Source organism: Trichoderma ghanense, assembly GCF_004382785.1.
Source record: "Trichoderma ghanense strain CCMA-1212 chromosome Unknown scaffold_7, whole genome shotgun sequence".
Lineage (NCBI taxonomy): Eukaryota > Fungi > Ascomycota > Sordariomycetes > Hypocreales > Hypocreaceae > Trichoderma > Trichoderma ghanense.
Window position 1 is genome coordinate 1,246,544 of NW_027395670.1, and position 15,532 is coordinate 1,262,075.

Below are 15,532 nucleotides of genomic sequence, written 5' to 3' on the forward strand. Positions count from 1 at the left end.
AGAATCCCATCAACGTACGTAGCTCAAGTTGCCTTGCCGCCATCTTTCTCAGCACCAAAGCGTTGCCCGTTCAAGTCGTTATTGCATCCCTGAAGAGTACCTCGTCTTCATCTTCCAGTCGAAGAATCAGCGGACGGATGAATGTGCCATCCAGACTTCCTCTCCTTTCAGGGTCCTTCATCCCAACTCCAATAAGCACCGAAGCGAGTGGCATCGATGACAGCTCGGACCGCGCCATGGGGACATGGTGAACCTCCACAAGGCCACTTGTTCACGCCCGTCCGTCAGAACGATGTTGACGCCTCCCCCGGCACAGCGAACCAAGCTGGGTCATAGGTCGAGCGCAGGCCTCAAAAGGGGGGTGAATCTCTGCAGGTCCTTTCCTCCTCTGGTTGGTCGTCTCTGCTGCTGGAACCGCGCAACGGAGCCGTAGAGTTCACAGTCCGCGGGTCAGCTAATGCGTCCCCTCATCTCTTACCAATCAAGTGGGTATTTTAGCAAGACGCACACGTCCCTGGATTTTAGGTTTCGGTGCTCACTGCCAGGAACTGAAGGACACGAGCACACCGAAAGTGGTGACGAGAGCCTGGTTAGGAGCCTGAAGGTTGAGTCTTCTCAAGGGTATATGGGGTATTCGGTAAGAAAGCGCCTGCAGAGGCTGTAAACGAGAAACTCAAGGGCGTCTCGAGGAGGGCGAAGAGGGTATAAAGGCAGCGACTATGGTAGAGAAGACAGGGCTTGATAGCTGCCCATGACTGGTGGTGTTGATTGGCTGGCGAGATGCATGTGCAGAGACTCGGCCAAGACGCAACTAGTCGAGTTTTGCGACGGCATGCGCCAAGTCCCGCTGCCAGAATGGCCGCCGATGGTTGAAACAGCCGCCGGAGGGCGGGACGAATGATGGCTGGAATGGCGAATCGTCAAGAGCTCCCCAGATTACGGGAGCAGAGCAAACCAGGAGTATGGAGTAGGGCGTGCGAGCGGTACCGTACTGGTATAGCTACTGCTACTGCCACATAGGATCGGTACGGCGTGTGTGTAACTTGCGTATGCAGAGTCTTCCGGAAAGGGCATCGTCCTTGTCTCCATGTCAGCATGCCGCATGCCAAGCAGGGTTGCACAATGAGCATTGCTACCCGTACACGGTAACGGGGGTTTCAATTTCGTTTCCTCTGGCTGGCGGGGGGGTGTATCATTCTGATTGCTAGATGCTCTGAGTTGGTAGGATCCTAGACATGGCCCATACAAAAGCCCGGTATGAGCATGGAGCTGAGACCAGGCTCGCACAGATGTGTGGAACAACATCATCAAAGGGATGGATAGCAGCACTCCTCCGAATCTTTCTCCGCCGACCGGCCGTAACCTGCGCGAGTACAGGCACATAAGCGAAAAAACAAAGGCAAGGCGCATGGGCCGGCTCCGTCCGCGTAGTTTTGATACTCCGAAGCTGTAAGTCCGTGTGAAACCAGTTGGTCAAGCCCTGGTTTGTCGACGCTGGAGTTGACCTTTGAGCTGCTGGATCCGCAATATCCCTCGTGTGAGAATCGGGGACCAGGAGGCCATAAAATTTCCTCTCTGGTCGCCGATGGTCATAGACGGTCAAATTCGGAGTTTCTGTAACTGCACATCATGGACGCCCGCAGCCTGGTCTCCGAGCCGTTGCCAGACAACACCGGCCTCTTCCCTTCGGGTTGTATCAAACCATCATATGATCCAGAATAGAACGCAGCAAACCAGTGGAAGAGACGGTAGCACCCCCCCTCCTCTTTTCTTCTGATTTTTTCTTCTCCTGCAGAATTTCGTCTTGTGGAGGGCGTGTAATTTCAGCCCTGGAACCACCAAGTGGCAGAGCATGCAGCTGGAGAGCTGGAGAGACACCGCAAGTGTAAGCACTAGCCGAACTGCCACCATCATGTCGCTTTTTAGGCTGCCCGTCTGTCGCGGGCTGCAGCTATGCGCTGTATGACATGGTATTGCACAAGTAGTGCTACTCCGTAATACAAGTGGACTTCAACCGGATCGATCACCAGCTTCCGTGGACAGCAACGCTCCCGATTCGATCGCAAGTCGATGTCAGCGAAGCCATCCAGACCAGAGTAAACTCCGTCTCGGGTCCGAGACCGACAACCGTCATCGAGCTCTCCGAATGCTGCTGGGGAAAAAAACTTTCCTTCAGCAGACCTGATGATTGGCCACCTCGTATTGTTTTGCCCTGAATTTGTCTTGTTGGCTTGTTGGATTAGAAGACGCGAGATGCTGACGAGATTTCGCTCACCTTGGCGTGCTCGTTGGTGGTTCTTTTCGTCTCAGAGTCCCGCTAGAGCACAGCTGGAGCCATGTCTGAGCCAGTCCAAACATGGATCGATGATGGGGAGGGATATCGCAGCTGAGGGGGTTGATATGATGTGATCTACTCAGAGACGAAAACGGTACCCGGGGTATTGAAGTTTGTGTGACGAGATGAACTGGTTGGGGGCAGATAAGTGATATCGGCTCTAAGCCCTTGCCATCTCGCGGTTCTTTTTACTGTGTTGGAATCTGTAACTGTCTACTCCAGGGCTCTGAACAGGCGAGGTGAGAAGGTAATACGATTGGCTTGGCCAGCCAAATCGTACGGGGTGCCGGTTTCTAACGAGACGAAGACTTGGGCATCATACGGCGTGAAAAGTTGCGTCAAAGAGCAAGGGACGTTGACATGACTGAATCCAGACGTTGGCTACTTTCTCGGCGGCTCTGTTGGTACGGACGGGAAATAGTTTGGCTGAGATGCCCTCTCGCGGTCTCTTTTGGCGGCTTCTGCTTGGCGTTTGCGCTGTAGCCGCTGTTGATAGAAAGTACTGCGCACGGTGAGTACTGATACGGTTGAAAGGAGGAGGAAGTTCTCATACGAACCTCTTGAGTTCGAAGACACGCGGCTCGTCCTCCTGCTTTGGTGTCTCATCACCACCGTTCTTCTGGCATCTTGTCAGTACGTCACGTCTCCCAGTAGAACCATCCAGCAACAATCTCCTAGCTCAACTTACGGCGCCGGATTCCGCTTCCTCTTTACTCTCCTTGTCTTCTTTACTCTCGTCCTTCTCTTCATCCTTGTCTTTGTCTTTGTCTTTACTCTTTTCCTTCTCCTTCTCCTTCTCCTTCTTTTTGCGCAGTTTCTCTTGGTACTCCTTCACCAGCTTTTCCTTTTCCTCAGCCAGCTCCTTCTCCCGCTTCGCTTTGGCCGCATCCTCGTCAATTTTGGGAGTGCAAAAGTACCGGTCCTTGAGATGGGCAGGGCAGATGTAGAAGAAGTCCTACGGCAGCCACGTTCAGCCCTGCGCGAAAAACGGACTCTGAGCGTGACCGGAGTGTACCTTTTTGTCTGGCGTGATGAGCACAGAGGAGCTGGGCTTGTAGCAGACATCGCATGCTTTGGCGGCCGATTCGGCAACCTTTCGATGGGTGTACAGGTTGGGGAACGGCGCCGCCATTGTGCTGAGCCACGGCGGTTTGTGTGTGGCTTGTCTTGGATGTCGACGGTTCGCAGCAAACAAGCTCTCTCACAGTTTTCTAATACAAAAGGATGAAGCGATAGAGTGTTTGTTGGTAGAAGAGACCGCTGCCTTGCTGCCTGAGCGTCGTTGAATCAGGAGTGAAGCAGCTTCCAATAGCAATGGCGGGGATGTCGAACCAACGCCCAATGACTAAGCAGCGCAGTTGACGTCGCTGCAAAGTCGCGTCAAGTTGCAAAAGTGACAAACCTGAATCTTGAAGCGGCAGCATCAACCGCGATCCTTTTCTCTGCCATCAGCGAATTTGCGGCCTTTGCAGCGTCTCTCCTTTCGGCCGTGATCTGATTTGCTGCTTCACAATGGCCCAATCGCTGAATTCGCAGCGGATATCCGCCGTCTTCCAGGCTCGGCCAGACATCATCGCCAGCATCAAGCAGGCTGCAGGTATTCGAGCTGAAGCTATTCTCAACCTGTGTCAGGTAGCTAACCAGAGGCCCAGACTCTCCCAGCCGGATTGCCCTGTTCAACAACATCGCCGACCATGTCTACGAACGATTGCTGGAGAATGGAGAGCCAGCGCAGAAGAAGCGGAAAGTGGGCGCAGAGCCGCAAGCAAATGGCGGTCCAAGCAGCCAACCGGCGCTGTCGAATGCAGCAGATGAAGACGTCCTCTTGGAGGTCAAGGAGATCTCCGTCGTTGTTCCGCAGCGGAAGAAGCTCGAGATTTGCTTCACTGCAAACCACTTATATGCCAGGGCTCCTGGAACAACAGCTCCTCTTCCTGGCATCAGCTATGCGTGGAGAGATATTGGTCCGTTTGCAGCCTACAAATCCCATCTTTGTCGTTGAGAATGCTTGGCTGACTGACAACTGAGCAGAGTATGCCTTCTTTCTTCCCGTCCCTGACAAGGCTCAGGTGCAACACAACTACGTGATATTCCCCAAAGGAACATGTCTACCCACCAAGGCAGGTAACCCTCCGTCCGCGGAGCCGTTCGTCTTCACAGTTCCCATCACAGCCCCAAAGCAAGGGACCATCGCAGGGTCAGAGGCAGGGGCTGCGGCCGCAGTATCAGACACATACAAGTCTTTGTTCCACTGGGCCCTGAGCAGGCGATTACAGGCGGCCGGTAGTGCCGTTAAGATTGTATCTGCCGACCCCAACAAGTTCCGCAGCATGGTGCGCCAACCCCATCGTCCCAATGAGACGGCAGTCCACGTCAGTGGCTTCAGGGGCTCAAAGGACGGCTTCCTCTTCTTCCTCGAGAATGGCATCTTGTGGGGATTCAAGAAGCCGCTCATCTTCATCCCCACCAACCGCATCGCCGCAATCAGCTACACCAACATTCTTCAAATCACGTTCAACATGGTGGTCGAGGTCTTCATCGACGAGGACGGCAACACAGAGGAGCTGGAGTTTGGCATGCTGGACCAGCAAGATTACGGCGGCATCGACGACTATGTCAAGATGAACGGCCTTCAAGACAGGAGCATGGCTGAGCAGAGGAAAGCCAAGCTGCAGCTGGCCGAGAACAAGGGCCCCAAGAAGAAGGACGGGGAAGCCGAGAATGGTGATGCTGGGGCCGCCGGGGGAGAAGGAGATGGCATGACAGAGCTGGAGCGCGCACAACTTGAGGCCGAGCAGCAGCTACAAGATGAAGAGGACGAAGACGAAGAAGACTATGACCCCGGCAGTGAGGGCGACAGCGAAGGATCAGGCTCCTCTAGCGACGATGACGATGATGACGACGATGACGACGAGGACGATGACGAAGATGATGAGGACGAAGGTGCGGGAGAAGGTGAAGGCGAGCCAGAGGAGGAAGAGGAAAAGATCAAAGAGGAACCAACAAAGCCCGTTGCTGCACAAGCAAAGCCGGCTAGAGCCGCAAGGGCAGCACGATCAGCGAAGCCCGCTGCAGGGCCCGCCGCAAAAGAAGTCAAGACGGAGACGCCCAACGTGCCTGTTCGAAGCGGCTGGGCGGCTTTCACTTCCAGACCAGCAGCCCCTGACGTGGACATGGCCGAGGGTGACGACGAAAAGTTTGAGGTCGTGTGATGAGACGAGGTGCTTGGTTCTGTTATTTGGTACGCTGATAGTCTTCTGGGTGCGTGTTCAATGTGATTTCGGGCGTTGAAAGGGATCAATGATAGCAAAACCGGGGGTTTCGTACATGGGTCACAGCATTTCTCTTGCAAAAGTTGTCGAAGCAGAATGGCGGATTAAGGGAGCGCATGTATGGATAGAGCAATCCAAAAGTTGCCATCTACAGCAGAGACCAATGAGCATCAAATTGTACCGTCAGTTGCATCTCATAAGCAGATAGTCGAGACAAAGAGCAACAAGATCTGGATCCTAGACTTTCTCGTGATTGATGCATCACCTGCTGGACAACGTGCTGAGTCAGCTGTCGGAACTGCTTGTTGGAGCCATTAAGTAGACAGTCTTTGACGCACTGGTTGAATGATGCAGTTACTGCAGTCACAGTAAGCATCGTCGCCCTTTTCCACTGTAAAGTACCTCCCCACGCCATCCACTGCTCCCAGCCTCGTGGCCAGGACGAGAATGAGCATCAACTGAAGACATTCACAACTCCGTCATGACTTATTCTTCCGGGATTCTTTAGTTCAAGCAGAGAGCAGAAGCTTGGGCCAAGGCCAGACCCTTACCTTTCACTATGAGTTCTGGTAAGACAAGGGCCATGGTTGCCTGCAAGCACTGTCGCCAGCGGTACGTTCAACCAGCATCCAGGCTCCTCTCCCTATTTCCTGGCCAGGCACTTGTCTGTTCACGCGTGACTGACGACGGAATAGTAAGAGACGCTGCGATGGCTTGAGTCCGACATGTACGGGATGCCTGGAGAAGGGGCTGGACTGCGTCTACACGGAACCTGCTCCTCCGAGGTACGTGCCAGACGCGAGCGCGAGCGGGTGAATGCATGCATGGTGGTGAGGCTGTTCGCTCGATGGGGACTTGTTTCGTTCTGATGGGTCCGTGGATGCAGGAGTATTGCCGCACAAAGACAGCAGAACGGAGACTCGTTGACTTCGGACGCGGTGCTTCGACGGCTGGAGAGCATCGAGACGCTGCTCGGGGAGCATGGCGAGGCGCTCAGACTGCTGCAGCAAGGGAGGCAGCCGCCGCCGCGCAAGGATCTTCCTACTTCGATGACGCCGCAGCCGCTGCCAGACTTTTTTCGCCGGAGTCATGGCAGTATCGAAAGCGACGACAGCATGGACTCGCCGTCACGCGAAGCAGCCTCGATGCCGCACTCGACTTGGGCGCTCGCCACGCACGAAGGAGGGAATTCGTCAAGACGCGGGATGAATGGAGATGATGACGTGCCTCCAATTACGATTCCGTTGGGGCACCAGACGAGCACGAGCAGTCTGTTGTCGCTGCCCCAGATGCGTCCCTTGGTGGGGGACTATCCCGAGGACTTTATCTTTCGGGTCGAGGACACTAGATCACGATCTTTGGCGCTGGACTTCATGGCTGTCTCGGGGCTCCAAGCCGAGGAGAAGCATGTCGACAGAACGGTTGCGGACGAGTACCTCAGTAGCTTTCTCGCCTTGGTCCATGCCTTTCACCCCATCTTTGACCGCGACCAACTCCTAGCCAGCTACGAAGACGTCATGCGAGAGGGTTTGGGTTCGGACATTCGCTCGGGCGTGTTCCTGGCCGTTTTGGCCCTGGGCGCCACTGCGTCTGACCCCATCGACGACGGGCGGGATCACGAGGTTGGAAACACGGGCGATGCCTGCATGCAGAGGGCGCTCCGGATCCTGGTGCCCGCGTGGATGATCTCCTTTAGCGGCGACGTTCAGCTCTCGCAGGGCTTGATATTGTGCGCGCTATACTTTACGTACGTTGTGCAGCCGTTGACGGCGTGGAGGCTGATTCATATGGCGTCGACCAGCATACAGCAGCTTTTGATTCGGCAAGTCCTGCTTGCTCTATTTGGTGGTGGGAGATGTATCTGACTGACTGGGAGCAGATGCAAGGATATCCTGTCGAGTCAGGTCGAGATTCAGGAACTGACGCGGTTGAGCTGGGTCTGCTTCATCATTGAAAGGTAGATGATGGATTCCATTGCACTACAGGCAAGAGTCGATGAGTATTGGCTGATCAGTTCAACCACCACAGTGATATCCTCGCCGAATTCCATCAACCGCGGAGCGGCATCGATGTCCTCGTTGATCGCATGCCCTTTCCCAACTACGGCACCAACCCCAAGCTGGAGCATCTTTGCGTCCTCGCCGAGATATCGGCTCGGTCTCTTCTCAACCGGATGCATCACGCCATCTACTTTACCGACAGCCTCACCATATACGCTGGTCGCGCTCTTGACTCGCTCGCCTCGTCTCAGTCAGCTTCAGATACGCCTCATCCAGATGCGTCCCTGCTGCGAATGTGCAGCGAACTCAACTTTCAGCTTGAAAGGTGGTATGAGGCGCTACCGGTTGACATCAAGCCCGACCTGTTCGACCGCACGCCAGGAAACAAGCAGGCGTGCATACTGCGGCTGCGCTACTGGTCGGCGAAGCAGGGCATCTTCAGGCCGTTTGTGGTCTACGCCACGTCGTCTCAGTTCGACAGCGGAGGAGCGGAGGTGCCGTCGTCGGTGATATCTCAGTGCAAGGTGTGCCTGGCGGCGTGTCGAGCTTTCCTCCACGGTGCGGGATATCTGCTCATGGAGAGGACGCCGTACACGTATAGCTCGCTGCAGTTGTAAGTGCCTTGAAGTGGATGAAAGAAGGCGGGATGGAGCTGTTGGAGATGAAGCTGACCATGTCGAATGCAGCGCTCTGAATTGTTTCTTGGTGCTTGCCCTGGCCGCAAACTCTCCGCATCTCGGCCATCTCGCGGCGGATATCGATGCCAATCACCAGACTGTCGTAAAGGTGCTTGAGCCTTGGGCGCGGCCGGGATCAAGCATCGAACATGCCCTGGAGATTGCCAACTCGGTTGCGAGAAAACTTCGTCTGGGTAATGACCGACGAAAGTATTCATGACCGACACGATGACCAAACGACGACAACGTGAGCATGGGAAATGAACCATTCACGTATTTTACTCTGAATGTTAAGTTTTAATGGCTATCATTATTTACAGCCCCTGAGCGGCAATCTCCTTCTCAATGGCCTCCTTCGCCTTATTCTCCATCTCAATGAAGAAGACCTCGGCATCCTTCAACCTTTTCCCCGCAATAGGATCGTTCTTGAGCGCCTCGTCCAGCTTCTCGCCGTCGTTGGCAATGTAGTCTGTCTGCATATCGGCCAGCCTCCCATCCCAGTCCGGACGCGCAAATGGGTCGATGGTGGACAGCTTGGTGAGGCGCTGCACGGTGGCGAACTCGCCGTAGTTGAGCTTGGCGGGTTTCTTGGTCGTCGGCAGAGGGAGGGTGTCGGGTGTGTCGAGGAGGGTGCGGATGAGGTGCGGAGGGATGGTGACGTGCGGGCAGCCGAGCTCGGCCATGGCCATGATTTCGGCGGGGGTGAAGTGGCTGTTGTTGAAGGGGACGCTTCTATATTAGTTTCTTCCTTCTCTGCTGTTTCGAGTCCGTGTTGTTCTACTGATGAGGTTTGTGGGATTTGGGAGTAGGGGGATTAAGAATTACCTTGCGATGACCATGATGGGCTGTTCCTTGCCGGTTTCGCGGTATGCTTTGGCAAAGGCCTCGAGGATGTGGATTACGCGGGGAGACATGGGGTGCTACATTTGCTGTTAGGAGATGATAATTTTGGTGCCCTCTTGCTGTCCGACCATCGTCTTTGCTTCTTATGTGAGGAGACGCCATACCTCTAGAGCAGGATCTTCTAATGTGAGGCGCAGAGAAGGATCCAAATGCGCAGCAATTTCTTCATCATGTCAGTCCCGCAGTTGCACTAAAGCCCAGCGTCATCATTACACACCGTTATAGTAAGGGCTTATGAAAAGACACCCGCTCTGGCTCGCAGCAATACCCTGCTCCAGCGAAAACACGCTCGTAGCAAGCGTCCGGATGCCCTCGGCGTTGAGAACCGCAGCGGCGGCGGCCGCGGGGCCGGAAAAGGGGATCTTGATGGCGAAGCGGTCGCGGGGGACGCCGGCGTCTGCGTAGAGGGCCGCGAGGCGGCGGGCGTGGGCGAGGGTGTCGGCGGAGGAGGAGATGTGGCGGAGGGAGGTCTGGATGAGGACGCGGCCGGAGAGGTGGGGGATGTTGCGGGCGGTTAGGTGGACTGCCTGTTTGTTGGTGTGTGTGTGTGTGAGTGAGTGAGTGGCTGTGATGGCGATGTTGGAGCGGGTGTAGGAAGTTTTGTGGTGGGTTGTGATGAGGGGGAGGGTGTTGGTGTTGAGATGGGAGAGAGTCTGAGAGGGTGAAGAGGGAGAGGGACAGGAGAGAGATGGATTGCATGAGACGGCGAATTTGAAATGAGAGGAGACTGAGCAGCGGCAACAGAAGAGAAAACGTACGGCTTGGTCGTAGACTCGTTCCCATCCCTGAGAGCCATACTGCCGGACGAGGTCTTTGAGCAGGGCTTCATCAGCTAGGAGAGCGTTTGTGATGATGGCCTGGTTGGACGTTTCTGTAGCAAGACAAGGGACGGAATTAGTGAAACTCTTACATGACTGGATGAGCTAGATGAAGTTGTAGGAAGCTGTACGTACGGTTGTGCGGCGTAAAGGGGATGCTCTTGATGAGTTCCGTGTCGGCATCGTCGACATCAACGTTGCAGAGGTCTTCGAGACGATGGAGCATTGAGCGAGCCATGGTTGTGGAGGGTGTCTTGTCTTATAAGAATCACTGTTTCCAGATTCTAGGGAGCTTGGTGAAAGACGATGAAGGCAAGAATATATATCCCTCTTCAAGAAGGACTGAATGTGTCTCGAGGAAAGAATATATGATTTATTAAGCTACATGAATGAAGACATCGTCAATCTCGCCTTTAGTTCCCCAACTTTCATCGCCCTTCCCCCGCTTCGGCTCACTTGCTGCATTAGTCCAATGCATTTCAGCCACAAAGAGCGAGGTACGACGCCGGCGGGCCGCCGCTCCGCGGTTGTTGCCTGGAGAAGTGGGTTGGCGGGCCGCCGTTCCGCCTCGCATATTGCAGATATTCAGCTGTGGAATTGTCCACCTGACGGTTCGTTTCAATTTTTTACATAACACTTGATTTGTAAAGAAGATAGTAGATCGGAGGGGTTTAGTGAAGGTTTAGTCTACTATCTTGGACTGAAGCTTATAGCTAAGATAGATTGTTGTCATTCCTTGGTTCTTATAGAGTCTAGACTCTGGCGTAACGGAAAACACAACCGAGACGCAATCATCTCATGGAAGGTAGAATGGAGACACTTACTTGGAACTCTTCGTACAAATCATACGATAAAGTGACAGCTGTTGTAACTGGGAAGGAGAGCGAAAGCCATGGCGGCTGGCGGCAAATGGGGCCGCCGAAGAGTAATGATCGTGTAAGAGTCAACACTGGTGACGCCTCTATCTCGAAAGTATATAACGTCAATTGACGGCGCAAGAAGTTATCAAACGTCCATCAACAAAATCTCCAATAATCTAAGCAGCACAAAATCTATCATGGGTTCTACAGAGTTGAGCACAGATCCATCTCTCTTCACCATCACCACCCCAGACCTCTTCTCCCTCAACAACCGAACAATCATAGGCAAGCTTCTTGAAACTTCTACAATGATGTGCCTTCAATAACACTATTGTCAACCAGTGACTGGTGCAACTGGCGGTCTTGGCTCCCAACTCACTAGAGCCATCCTCGAGTGCGGCGGCGATGTCATAGCCATTGATGCCCACGAGATTCCTCTCGCGACCACATGGGGTAAACCGTCTTTCTCTTTCACAGCACAAAACAACATCATGAAAAAAAAAAAATTATTCACTTACATGGAAACACGCAGAACCCCTCAAAGCTCTCGCAAAGTCCCTCTCCCGCACCCTCGTCTACCACGCCTGCGACATCACCTCCCCGTCTCTCCTCGAGACCGTCTTTGAGTCCGCCGCCTCTGGAGCAACGCATCCTCTCCGCGGCTTAGTCAACTGCGCCGGCGTAGGCACCGTAGGCGAATCCATCGATTACCCAGAGTCACAGACCCGACAAACCCTCGACGTGAATCTCGCGGGAAGCTTGTACGTGGCGCAGGCGGCGGCAAAGGTGGTGAGGAGGCAGTATCGGGAGGGAAAGAGTCCCGGAGCGAGCTTTGTGTTTGTGGCCAGTATGAGCGGGTATATCGCCAACAAGGTGAGTCTTCTTTTCGCAAACTGATACATCACCTTGGGGTCAACACTTCATTGACTTTGGTGGTATTCGATTTGTTCCAGGCTACTCCGACCGCAATCTACTGTGCCTCCAAAGCCGGCGTCCACCAACTCACACGCTCCCTCGCCGCCGAATGGGGCTCTCCCTCCTCATCTCTGTCTTCATTCTCATCATCATCATCATCATCATCATCAGACTCGGACGCAGCAACATCTTCGGGTCCGGTCCTCCGCGTCAACTCCATCAGCCCGGGCGTCATCTCCACACCAATGACCCAGCAAGTCCTCGCCCGCCAAGACTGGACCTCGACGTGGCAGGAAGAAGCCATGCTCAAGCGCATTTCTACTCCGGATGAGTATCGCGGGGCAATTGCTTTTCTTCTGGGGGACGCGAGTTCGTATGTTACTGGGACGGATTTGCGGATTGACGGAGGATCGACGGGGTGGTGAGAAGTCAACTCAATTTCATCTTGAATATTACCATTGAGTTCATATCCAAGTTAGGTAGCGAATTGAGTAGCTTGCCATGTGGTTCATCCCAGTTCGCCCTCATGCTCTTCGTCACCAGGTTCCCTCATTCCCCGAATCACCGGTTGCCTCTTCCAATGCAACACCTATCGACAAGCAATTAACTTGGAGAACGAGGAAAACATCAGCATCATACAGAAGCAGACCGGGACTCACTCGTAGATAGACCCCCACATACAGCGCCAAAAGCACCGCGTACCCAATCCTCCTGAGGAAAAACATCCTTGTCGCGAGAACGCGCACAAGAACACCGAAGAAAGAGAACACAAACCCAAGAGACCCAGCGCCCAGAAAGAATCAAATACCGCGTATCATCTCGCAGGAATTTCGAAGTAATCAATGAGAAGATGATGGTATATTCAGGTCTGAAGAGAGGCCAGCATATGATTGATGTGTACGCGGCTCGGAAGAGCCCAACACGAATGACGATGAAGGCCAAAAAGAAGGTCGGATCGGACCGCTCACTCTTTTCCCCAACCAATAGAGACGTGCAGTCTCCATGCATGTAATGCGGGCGAATGTCACCCAACCAACCACATCAAGCCACCAAGTCCGAGCACTGCCGAAATGCTCCGTCTTTGGTCGAAAACACCACTGCCATCACCACCAAAGATCGCGTTGTTGACAACTTGATCAACAAACTTGCAAAAAAAGAAAAGAGAAGAAAACATACAACAGCCGGTGTTCGCCAGTGGTCACCCACCTGACTACTAATCTGCCGGTTAGTGGCTTGTCTATGGGGGAGCAGACGGGACCCCGAATTTTCCACTACCTATGGTCGTATGTGCTCGATTTCGATGCTATTCGCCTCATATTGATGGAATGGCACCGATACCTTGCCGATGAGGGCTTCTGTCCACGAAGGACGATGAGGCAGTAGAGTCAAACAGGATGCCGATGATTATCCCCTGTGTTTATCTGCGACAGCTGCTGACGGTTCTCATCTCCGCTACATACGGCCCTGACGCATAATAAAAGAACGTGTTGCAAAAAGACTCCGAAAGGAGAGGACTCATAGAGTCGCGATGATGGAAGTGAACAACCTAGAAGACTCTTAAGGGGTATACCAGGAATAATAATTAGCCTGTTCAAGGTGGCATGCTCAAGAAATTACATTTAGCAATTACAGGTATACAGCCTGCCGCGTAATTAGCCTGTTGCAATAAATCTGAAGCATTGTCTCTGGCAATAGCCTGTTGTTCATTTCCTGCTGGCATTGCATGCCACTTACAACTAAGTTCAAAGGTGCTTATAAAAGAAAGACCCTCTACTGACCAGCTATAGCAATCTTCTTCACACATATATCCATTCATACCCAAGACAGAGCGGCCTCTAGTTCATATTTCGTGACTTGAGTGCGCAGCTAATTGACCTGACCATTCATCTCGTGTCTTCCACGTAACCATCGAAACCATGAAGGCTTCTCTGGTTCTCGGCTCCATCCTTGTAGGCGCCGTTTCCGCGTACAAGGCCACCACCACGGCAAGTATACAGGCTTACAGCGTCTGCTTGACCGCAGCTAACTGAAAGGCCAGCGCTATTACGATGGGCTGGAGGGTGCTTGCGGATGCGGCTCGAGCTCTGGCGCATTCCCCTGGCAGGTAAGCATGCGACATTGTTCTGGACAATGGTTAGTCACTTACATCCTCTCTACAGTCTGGTATTGGCAACGGAGTCTATACGGCTGCTGGCTCTCAGGCCCTCTTCGACACGGCCGGTGCTTCATGGTGCGGCGCCGGCTGCGGTAAATGCTACCAGCTGACCTCGACGGGAGAGGCGCCCTGCTCCAGCTGCGGCACGGGTGGTGCTGCCGGCCAGAGCATCATCGTCATGGTCACCAATCTGTGCCCGAACAATGGGAACGCGCAGTGGTGTCCGGTGGTTGGCGGAACCAACCAGTACGGCTACAGCTACCACTTCGACATCATGGCGCAGAACGAAGTCTTTGGGGACAACGTCGTCGTGGACTTTGAGCCCATTGCCTGCCCCGGCCAGGCTGCCTCTGACTGGGGAACGTGCCTCTGCGTGGGACAGCAAGAGACGGATCCCACGCCCGTTCTCGGCAACGACACGGGTTCGTCTCCTCCCGGGGGCTCGCCGCCAGCGACATCGTCGAGTCCGCCATCTGGCGGCGGCCAGCAGACGCTCTATGGCCAGTGTGGAGGCGCCGGCTGGACGGGCCCCACGACGTGCCAGGCCCCAGGGACCTGCAAGGCCCAGAACCAATGGTACTCCCAGTGTCTCCCTTGAGAAAGCCCAAGATAGCCATGTCTCTGTTGCTGGCGCTGAACCTAGCATTCTTCCGGCGTCAGTCTGATCTGTCTATGATCGGGTTAGTTATTTCACCTTTAGAGATTATACACTATAGTGCCATTGCCGCTGCCTGCCTGACTTGCTCCCCCTATTCTCGTTGCAGTAGCGTTGGCGATATGGAACAGTTGAATAGTAAGCGGAAGCTAAGATCAGGAGATCTTGCTTGTACCGACTATCGCCTACCTACTAAGCGCCAAGCAATTCCGCCAGCACTTGCATTTGGGCGATTTATTATTATTCCGTACGATCCCATGGAAACTCCCGGATTGAAGTATCGCCGTCAGCTTTCTTATTCTTCCTCTTTCTTCCCCTTTCGGCATTGACCGCAATCCTCATGGGCTCGCGCTCATCAGGATGCCCGACGCTCCGCTTGTAGGGCCGATGCTCCGCTTATACGGCCAACGTGCTCGTTCTCATGAACAAGAAGGCGGCGGTATCAACTTTGAAGCGGCCTACTAAGCAGTCGATTCTTCAGATTGCAACGTGCTGTGTCTGCTGAGGACACCGGATATGGCGGGATAATCTTCCGTGCTCTTGTGACGGGACTTTGTTGGGTGTAGAGCAAAAGCTTTCAAAGCTACATTGCTTCAATTCTTTCCTCCCCCTTTTCTCTCTTTTTTTTTTTTTGGCTAAGAAGCGGTAAACAGAATCGTGGCATGCGCGAGGCGTATGCAATTGATGGATTATCGTCCTCATTCACCTCTTGTGGAGATTTCTTCCAATGCTGACGAGAAGAATGGCTGCCATTCCCTATAGCGCAGGTGTAAACGGTGTCTTGCTTACATGTACCGGAAATGCCGAGGATAGCAAGCATCTCGTGAGAAATGCACACCCCAATCCGTAGGACCCCTTGTACGCTCGTGTTAGCGCCGCAGAAACTCATGTCCACGGAGGCTGTGATGTACTACAGCATTTCGTACAATACGGGTCCATACG

The 15,532-nt window shown here is 53.8% G+C and overlaps 6 protein-coding genes across 6 annotated transcripts; 4 read left to right on the top strand and 2 right to left on the bottom strand.

Moving 5' to 3' along the window:
* Nucleotides 1-2,716: 2,716 nt before the first annotated feature.
* On the bottom strand, nucleotides 2,717-3,471 carry CCMA1212_006561 (uncharacterized protein; the record flags this gene model as incomplete). The annotated part of the gene is made up of 4 exons (XM_073703773.1): nucleotides 3,351-3,471; nucleotides 3,024-3,290; nucleotides 2,893-2,954; nucleotides 2,717-2,837 (listed from the first exon to the last, which is right to left on the bottom strand). The coding sequence occupies exons 1-4, from the start codon at nucleotides 3,465-3,467 to the stop codon at nucleotides 2,717-2,719; spliced, it is 567 nt and encodes a 188-aa protein (XP_073557820.1). The 5' UTR covers nucleotides 3,468-3,471.
* Nucleotides 3,472-3,847: 376 nt separating this feature from the next.
* On the top strand, nucleotides 3,848-5,547 carry CCMA1212_006562 (Histone chaperone; the record flags this gene model as incomplete). The annotated part of the gene is made up of 3 exons (XM_073703774.1): nucleotides 3,848-3,932; nucleotides 3,988-4,299; nucleotides 4,367-5,547. The coding sequence occupies 3 exons, from the start codon at nucleotides 3,848-3,850 to the stop codon at nucleotides 5,545-5,547; spliced, it is 1,578 nt and encodes a 525-aa protein (XP_073557821.1).
* Nucleotides 5,548-6,166: 619 nt separating this feature from the next.
* CCMA1212_006563 (uncharacterized protein) lies at nucleotides 6,167-8,504 on the top strand (the record flags this gene model as incomplete). Its single annotated transcript, XM_073703775.1, has 6 exons — nucleotides 6,167-6,219; nucleotides 6,303-6,419; nucleotides 6,494-7,354; nucleotides 7,487-7,564; nucleotides 7,636-8,220; nucleotides 8,294-8,504. The coding sequence occupies 6 exons, from the start codon at nucleotides 6,167-6,169 to the stop codon at nucleotides 8,502-8,504; spliced, it is 1,905 nt and encodes a 634-aa protein (XP_073558091.1).
* Nucleotides 8,505-8,598: 94 nt separating this feature from the next.
* CCMA1212_006564 (Transaldolase) lies at nucleotides 8,599-10,243 on the bottom strand (the record flags this gene model as incomplete). Its single annotated transcript, XM_073703776.1, has 6 exons — nucleotides 8,599-9,016; nucleotides 9,110-9,204; nucleotides 9,292-9,350; nucleotides 9,405-9,714; nucleotides 9,946-10,058; nucleotides 10,141-10,243. The coding sequence occupies 6 exons, from the start codon at nucleotides 10,241-10,243 to the stop codon at nucleotides 8,599-8,601; spliced, it is 1,098 nt and encodes a 365-aa protein (XP_073557817.1).
* An 819-nt stretch (nucleotides 10,244-11,062) lies between these two features.
* On the top strand, nucleotides 11,063-12,205 carry CCMA1212_006565 (D-arabinitol 2-dehydrogenase; the record flags this gene model as incomplete). Its single annotated transcript, XM_073703777.1, has 4 exons — nucleotides 11,063-11,178; nucleotides 11,248-11,318; nucleotides 11,398-11,738; nucleotides 11,819-12,205. 4 exons carry the CDS (start codon nucleotides 11,063-11,065, stop codon nucleotides 12,203-12,205), a joined length of 915 nt encoding a protein of 304 aa, XP_073558089.1.
* Nucleotides 12,206-13,696: 1,491 nt separating this feature from the next.
* CCMA1212_006566 (Endoglucanase-5) lies at nucleotides 13,697-14,533 on the top strand (the record flags this gene model as incomplete). The annotated part of the gene is made up of 3 exons (XM_073703778.1): nucleotides 13,697-13,769; nucleotides 13,814-13,884; nucleotides 13,940-14,533. The coding sequence occupies 3 exons, from the start codon at nucleotides 13,697-13,699 to the stop codon at nucleotides 14,531-14,533; spliced, it is 738 nt and encodes a 245-aa protein (XP_073557819.1).
* Nucleotides 14,534-15,532: the final 999 nt, after the last annotated feature.